Source organism: Cannabis sativa, chromosome 5 (genome assembly GCF_029168945.1).
Source record: "Cannabis sativa cultivar Pink pepper isolate KNU-18-1 chromosome 5, ASM2916894v1, whole genome shotgun sequence".
Classification (NCBI taxonomy): domain Eukaryota; kingdom Viridiplantae; phylum Streptophyta; class Magnoliopsida; order Rosales; family Cannabaceae; genus Cannabis; species Cannabis sativa.
In genome coordinates this window covers 45,987,411-45,996,118 of record NC_083605.1, presented here as the reverse complement: position 1 = coordinate 45,996,118, position 8,708 = coordinate 45,987,411, and the positions used below count along the sequence as shown (strand labels likewise).

Here is an 8,708-nt window from a genome sequence, read left to right as displayed (position 1 = left end):
TATTATTATTATTATAGAAACAATAATTGACACAAATTTTCATAATTAGAAATAAATTGAAAAGAAAGGGATTTAATCCCCTAAAGAGAGCACATATATGCACATCCTAAATGTTAATAATAATATAATATTATTACATTCGCAACTAAAAATATACTATCAACTATTTTCTAAAAAAAAAATCACAACATCAATAAATCTCATTTATGAACTTAAATAAATTTTAATGTTTAATATAAAATTATATATATCAATATAAATTATAAAACACAATTAACTATTTGATTCAATATGTACAATATTAATATTATTACATGCTAACTTTAAATTTCTTTGAACATTCTCAACATTTGCAAATAGAGAAACAATTAATTTTAAGATGGACCTTTAGTTTCATTAAAAATGTTTCATAATTTATGAACAAAATTATTGTTGATAAGTTTTATAAAACATAAATGTTTGTATCCTTTGTATTATAAATTATAATTTAATTAGTTGATTGATTACATTAAATTGAAATAATATGAAAAAGTAGAAAAAAAAAACTATAACCTAAAAAAAATAGAAAAATAGATGTAGCTATTTAAAAAAAATTAAATATAGAGAATGTCACACAACTTTTTAATATTTTACAGTTATATGAATATAACTTAAATAGATATAAATTATATGATTTAAATTACTAAAAATAAAAGTCACTCTAAATCTTTTCAAACAAAAAGAAAGCCACTATAAATACGTGATAATTATTAAATATGTGATTAATAAAAAATAATAGTTATAATATTATTATTATCATATAATCAATATATATATATATATATGAAAGCATTAGAGATATTATGTGTCAATTGTTGAGGCAGAGTTTTTATTTTATAAGAAAATATAAAAATAATAATGATGTTAACTATATATCAATATATATATATTCCATATGCATAAAGTAAGGAAAATAATAAGAGCATTCTAATTGAATTTATGATGAGAGTTACATTTTTAAAGTAAATCACTTTTGATCAAGTCAAATACGTATGAAGTAAACAAAAAAACTAAAATAAAAACCTATTAATAATATTATTAACATGCTTAAAAAAAGGAGATATATACAAAATAATAGTTTATGCGGTATTTTTACTTATTATGTATATACAAATTAAGCAAGCACATATTAGTGTAATTATTTTATTTAAACTAAATTACATAATTTCAATATGAAAAACATAGAGAACTCCTCTACTGGAGAGCAACATGAAAAACTATTCAATAAATCTATATATATATATATGGAAGAGGTTTCAATGGTTACATTTTTATTGTAACCATCATGATTACATTTTTTTAAGCCATTGGATTACTATTTAATGGTTGTGATTAATTTGGAAATTAAATAAAAATAAATAAAAAATAACTTGTAACCTGAAAGTAACCTAATCATTTATTTCCTTATAAAACTTTAATTAAGATTAATTATATTTTAAAATTAAATTAATTATAATTATTAATTAATTATTTACAATTTATTACTATATAAGGATTTTTTAGCAATTTATATTTTTATACTTAAATTATTTAAAATTTTATAGCAAAGTTTTTTATAATTTAAAATTATACACATATAATTTCATAATTTAAATTTTATTATACTTGTAATCTTAATTTTAAATTATTACACATAATTATTTAATTTTTTTATTTAAATATTTAAAAAGTAAAAAATGAAATAAGTTGAAGGATTTTTTTTTAAAAAAATGGCTGCACTTGTTATCGATTGATTAGCTTGAGGTCTCGATCATACTTAGTTCATATAATTGTAACAAAATAATTAAATATCATTTAAAAATATTTAATTATTTGAAAATTTATTATAAGAAGAGAATTTTAATTTGTGTCAAAAGAAGTTTAATTTTTGTAAGAAAAATAATTTTTTTTGTAAATATTATAATTAAATGGCTTAATTATTAAAATAATTCAAGTAAGGATTTAAATATAAATATTAATTACTAAAAGAGGTCTTGTTAAATATTTAATTAATTATGTTAAGAAAATAGTTAATTATAATTAAATAATTCTAAAAAAGGAATGTCTATTTAATTAATTATTTTAAGAAAATAGTTAATTATAATTAATTAAATCTAAAAAAGGAAAGTCTACCTATTAGTAACCTGCTATTACAGGTTAAAAAAAAATGTAACCATATGGTTACAATAAAAATGTAACCATTGAATAGTCACCCATATATATATATATATTACATAATTGCAACATCCAAAATTTATACATCAAATATCCAAAATTATTGAACAAAACCCCCCATCTATACCAAAACATATATAACAATATAAACTCATCTTAATTTTAACATTTACCATTATTATACTTGCTAGCTCCAATTAGTTAGAAAGTGACTTTCACCAAAAACATACTAATTACCAAAAGAAGAATTCTTATCTCTGCATTTTTTTTAGCGTTAAATTAGCTAAATGGGATATATGTATATATATAAAAGAATTAATATGGTATAGGGAGAAATTAAATAATTAAAGAAAAACTTAAAAGTCTCAAATAAAATAATCTATTAATATGGTATGGTGATTAATGTATTTGACAATTATGATTAGTCTTGATGAAGTCTTCTCTTATGTAGAAACTACATTGTATATTGAGTATTATTAAATATTTATTTTATTTTATTGTTATGTATTATTAATAATAAGAAGTTTATTGATCAAATAATAACAATAATAATAATAATGGTTAACAAATAATTTATAATTAATTTTAAAATATTATATTGATTTTTTAAGTTAATTATTTTTGTCTTTCTAAATGATTTTATATATAAATGTAACATATTTGTTTTTATAAAAATCAAAACATTAAAACTTGACAAATAAAATACATAAATACACAAATCTATTAGAAAAACGTTATAGTAACAAAATTGAAAAACTCTCCAGTCAATGATATTTTATGAGAGAAACTAAAAACTAATTAAATGAGAGTAATTATTATTAATCTTTTTTAGAGATAAATTAAATAAAATTCTAATAAAATAAGAGATAAAAAAAAAAGAAGAAAGATTAGGACAAAAAAATCATAGCATCATAATATCATAATATTATATATATATATTTAAATATAGATAAGTAACAACTATATCATAAAAAAAATAAAAATTCTAAACACTTTTACTTAATTAGAACCTAATATATATATATATATTTAGAAAAATATAATATTTTTTCTCAAATAAAATAAATATATGTCAAAAAAATATCAAGACATCAAGTATCGAATATCGAATATCAACGAAATATATGAAAAAATATTTTCTTTTATTTCAAGAAATGTATGACCTCTTTTACTGAGTGACAACATGACTAAATATACATATTTATATATATTACTTAATTGCAATATCTAAAATTTTACATCAAATTCAAAACTAATGAACAAAATTCTTCCATTATACACCAAAACATACATACCAATATAAAATTATCTTGATTCAACATTGACCATTATCATCTCCATAGTTGTTAGTTCGTCTTCCTAATTAGTTAGAAGATAATCCACTGGCAACATATGCTAATTAACAAAAGAGGAATTTTTTCTAATTTTTTTTGCAAGAAATTAGATGATGAGAACCTATATATATAGGAAAAAATTAGTGATAATGAGAAGTTAAATAGCTCAAAAGATGGTTCCTATTCTATTATCACCAATTTAATTATTATCTACATATTATTATTGTAATTTATTTATTTATTTTCAAGTATACCAAAAGTCACTTAAAAAAATGAGTATAAAAATGAAATATTAAATTCGTTTTTCCTTAACCAAACATTAAAATTATTACTTATTAATTAATTATATATAAGAAGATAAAAAGACTTGAATTAATGGAGAATGTTACATTATTAATAATAGGAGTTATAAAACTAAATTAAGTTTGAAAAAAATTGAAAAACTAAGAAAATAAAGATGATGAAGGAAAACTCACATAGACCTCCACATCATCATGTTTGTGCTTTCCTTTATATATAGATATAGATAGATTTGCTAGATCTGTTTAAGATTAAGGATTATATTATAGTTTGCCGTAAGTTTAAGGTTGATTAATAGTTTGCCATCATATTAAGGTTGATTATAGATTGCCATAAATTTAAGTGTATCATAATTTTACCCTTTTGCCGACTCTGAAAGAGAAGCTAAACTATTTTAGTTGTGGCATCTACTTCATACATTTAGGGTAACTGGTCTAATCAATTATTGAGAAGATATGAAATAGCTAAACAAATAAATGAAATCAATTCAACAGCTATTTTGTTTGAGATATTTGTGATAATCTTAAAATTAGTTGACAATTAGTATGATAATTGTAAAATTAGTTACCATACTGTTACCAGTCAAAATAGATCAAGTAGAAGCAATCCATTGGTTTTCAGATGGATTTGAAAGCAATCATGTTAGACAAAGCAAGATTACCAAATAAAGAAATGGACATTTTAGGGATCTAAAAATGATAAATGGGGGATTAAACACAAGGATTTGTTGGTAATTTAAGTTAGTGTGGGCAGAAACAAAAGCTTGCATCTTGTTGTCACATTCCCATATCCAGCTCACTACTCTTGTTGGAGTTTGACATACCTTTAATACAAACAAACCCACATGACATTATTAATTGAAACTTTATTATTATTATTGTTATTATTTGTTTGGAGAGAGACAGAAAAATATCACACTCTCATATCTTGAAATCCACCCTTCTCAGTTCTAACACCTACAAAAGGCCATACCAGTTCCATTCTTCCTTGCTCTGCTCTTCCCCACTTTCTCTTCTCTAAACTCTTTTACCATTTTCCATTACACTGAAAAAGTAAAACATGAGAGAAATCCTCCACATCCAAGCTGGGCAATGTGGAAACCAAATTGGAGGCAAGTTTTGGGAGGTTGTGTGTGATGAACATGGTATTGATACCTCTGGAAACTATGTTGGGGACACCCCTTGTCAGCTCGAGAGAGTCAACGTTTACTACAATGAAGCTAGTGGTGGAAGATACGTCCCCAGAGCTGTCCTTATGGACCTTGAGCCAGGAACCATGGACAGTTTGAGGACAGGTCCTTATGGAAAAATCTTCAGGCCTGACAACTTTGTGTTTGGCCAGAATGGAGCTGGTAACAATTGGGCTAAAGGGCATTACACTGAAGGAGCTGAATTGATCGATTCTGTTCTTGATGTTGTGCGGAAAGAGGCAGAGAACTGTGACTGTTTACAAGGTAGGTATACAAGTGTTTCAAATTCTTCCTAATTCAATCCAATGGTGCTAGTACTAAGCGAACTCTAGACACTATGAATCAACATATTAGATCAAAAAGACAATGACACTAACTTAAACTTCTAGCTGACCCTTCAGGTTGACCATCTGCTATACAATGTAACGAACAGAAAATTTATTATAGTTGATTAGTTTCTAACTCAGAACCGCTTTTTATATGTCATCTTATATTTGAATACGAGAATATTCTAAGTAGTGAATGTTATGTACCTTGTACAACACAGGTTTCCAGATTTGCCATTCTCTGGGAGGTGGTACAGGTTCTGGAATGGGGACCTTACTGATATCAAAGATAAGGGAAGAATACCCTGATAGAATGATGATGACCTTCTCTGTGTTCCCTTCTCCTAAGGTCTCTGACACTGTGGTTGAGCCTTACAACGCCACACTTTCTGTTCATCAACTGGTCGAAAATGCCGATGAGTGCATGGTCCTTGACAATGAGGCTCTCTATGATATCTGCTTCCGAACTCTCAAGCTCACAAATCCAAGCTGTAAGTCAACTCTTCTCTTTAGTTTACTTCCAAATGAATGAATCTCGTATATTGTAAAATCACACCTTTTGCACTTGACAAGATCATAACCTATTCAGTTGTTCAAGACTTATAATTTCAAATACTTATTTGAATCAGTAACATTTCAGTTTCATATCCATGTTATCATCTGAAACTTGTGTTAAAATAAGATCATAACATGTTAACTTGTTAGAACACCAAAAACAAAGTTGTGAGACTATTTTGAGTATATATAGAATCAAAGAAACTAAGATTTGAACGAACTGACTCTTCTCTTAACTAACCAATAAGCCATTGATTATCCTGAAACTGCAGTTGGTGATCTGAACCATTTGATCTCCACAACCATGAGTGGAGTCACCTGTTGCCTCCGGTTCCCGGGGCAACTCAACTCCGACCTCCGAAAGCTCGCCGTGAACCTAATCCCATTCCCACGTCTCCACTTCTTCATGGTTGGTTTTGCCCCCTTAACCTCACGCGGGTCCCAGCAGTACCGATCCTTGACCATTCCAGAGCTGACCCAACAAATGTGGGACGCCAAGAACATGATGTGTGCTGCTGACCCCCGCCATGGACGTTACCTGACGGCTTCCGCCATGTTCAGGGGCAAGATGAGCACCAAAGAAGTAGACGAACAAATGATCAATGTTCAGAACAAAAACTCTTCTTACTTCGTGGAATGGATCCCAAACAATGTCAAATCGAGTGTTTGTGACATTCCCCCAACTGGGTTATCCATGTCTTCGACTTTCATGGGCAACTCCACCTCCATTCAAGAAATGTTCAGGAGGGTTTCTGAGCAGTTTACCGTTATGTTTAGAAGAAAGGCTTTTCTCCATTGGTACACAGGTGAAGGTATGGATGAGATGGAGTTCACTGAGGCTGAGAGTAACATGAATGACTTGGTCTCTGAGTATCAACAGTATCAAGATGCAGTGGCGGAGAATGATGATGAGTATGAAGAAGACGACGCAGAGGAGATTTGAGCTGAATGAAGTGAAGAAGAAGAGTGTGGCAGGGGGCAAGGGGGAATGTGTAAAGAAATCTTTTGGTCAAGGGTATTATGGGAAGAAGAAAAAATATATGATATTTGATATTTGTTTTGTGCTTCATTTTTAATAATGGGCAAGCAAGTGCAACTACATATGTGATATGGTAATCTTTGAGATTTTATTTTTTATTTGTATGTATGTTGTTAATTTGGTTTTATCTTATATAATCTTCATATTTATTTAATTTTAGTTCTGTGTTTGCTTCTTCTTTTCAGTAACTTTTCTAGTTTTGGTAATTAGATTACACTTTCTATTTTTTCACTTCAAAAAAATACATATGAATTGATTCTTATTTTTATTTTTTTAAAACAAAAACGTAAAAATAAGTGATATGTGTTGGATTAAAAATTCTTTGTGGGCACATATGTATAATGTATATGCTATTATAAAGTGTGATACAAAATTAAGTGACCAATTATGTTATGGGTATCAAAAGGGTATTAAAGTGTCATGGAATTAATGTGTAGATACCATAAGTTAATTTATAATTTGTTGAGGGGTCAAATTATAAATACCCAAGAGTTATTCTAAGATGACTCTATAAATAAGTAGTGTTCCCCAAGAAACACTATCTCTCCTTCTCATCAGAGAAAATACCTAAGAAAATAGTGTTAGTGCTTCCGCTGATCTTTTATCATCATCTTCTTCTTTAATTTAGCAAAGGCTTTATAGATTTATATGATTTAGGGTCACTTTAGGAATATGTTTAGATCTGTGATTTTTATATGATTTAGGGTCACTTTAGGAATATGTTTAGATCTGTGATTTATATATTTCTTAAGTGTTTTATAAACCATAACAAGTGGTATCAGAGCCACTTTTGTTGAATTAATTGAAGATTTCATGATTTTGTTTATGAAATTTGGGGATTTTTAAAAATTAATTGCGTATGTATACATTGAGTATATTGTTGTATGATTTTTCGATCATTACCGTCATTTTTTTTTTCGATTATATACCTAATGGCTTGGATTCTTATAGATATATATATATATACTGTTAGAATTTCGTTCATATGGTTAATTTCGGCGATACGTATATATATATTTTCGAATTTATTGTTGGGTTGTATGTATACATTTTTTTTGGTCATATCAGTTTCGTAGCTTCAGTGAGACGTTTGTATACTGAGACACGCTATATAATATATAGGCGTCACCCTTATTACGTTTTGGATATATATGAAATATATAGGCAGTAGGCATGTTGGTAATTATATTATATGATCATCAATGATTTTATATATAATCATATAAAATTGGCTTACGACAGTGTTATTTGATTTATATATATATATATATTACAGTATAGTTTGGTAAATATATATTTTGGTACAAATAATTTAATTCAAATTTTGGTGTTGGTTAATGACTAATATTTTGAGTAAATTAATTGAAACAATATGTCGCCAAAGTGACCTCTTTTGTGTAGATTAATTTATTTAAATATTAGGATGGTTGTGTGTTTGTAATTGATGCTTATATTGACTAACCTAAAGGTAAGTGAATATTTTGCTAGATTTCAAACATACCTGTGGCGATAAATGTGTGACAATTATAAGGTATTTTGTGTGAGCAATACGTTAATCCAAAGATTGACCTATTTTTTGGCACAGTTTTATTGTCAATATTTGATTGCTACACCAAGAGTACCGCTTACAGTTAATATTACTGTCCAAAGACTTGATATTAATGTGTGTTTGGTATCTTGAGATGGGATTAACCAATTTTTGAATGTATTGTTTTGTTATGCATATTAATGTGAGCTTGTTTTATTTGTTCTATATTCAGCTAATTCATCTT

The 8,708-nt window shown here is 27.0% G+C and overlaps 1 protein-coding gene across 1 annotated transcript; it reads left to right on the top strand.

Annotated features, from left to right (window-relative positions):
• Positions 1–4,574: 4,574 nt before the first annotated feature.
• LOC115717347 (tubulin beta chain) lies at positions 4,575–7,095 on the top strand. Its single transcript, XM_030646317.2, has 3 exons — positions 4,575–5,280; positions 5,564–5,833; positions 6,170–7,095. The coding sequence occupies exons 1-3, from the start codon at positions 4,887–4,889 to the stop codon at positions 6,838–6,840; spliced, it is 1,335 nt and encodes a 444-aa protein (XP_030502177.1). The 5' UTR covers positions 4,575–4,886; the 3' UTR covers positions 6,841–7,095.
• Positions 7,096–8,708: the final 1,613 nt, after the last annotated feature.

What these genes read in the sequence shown, in the direction of transcription:
- LOC115717347 (XM_030646317.2), top strand. Translation starts at nt 4,887, where the DNA reads ATGAGAGAAATCCTCCACATCCAAGCTGGGCAATGTGGAAACCAAATT. An exon ending in GAACTGTGACTGTTTACAAG is followed by an intron (nt 5,281 to 5,563) that starts GTAGGTATACAA and finishes TGTACAACACAG; the next exon opens with GTTTCCAGATTTGCCATTCT. An exon ending in CAAGCTCACAAATCCAAGCT is followed by an intron (nt 5,834 to 6,169) that starts GTAAGTCAACTC and finishes CTGAAACTGCAG; the next exon opens with TTGGTGATCTGAACCATTTG.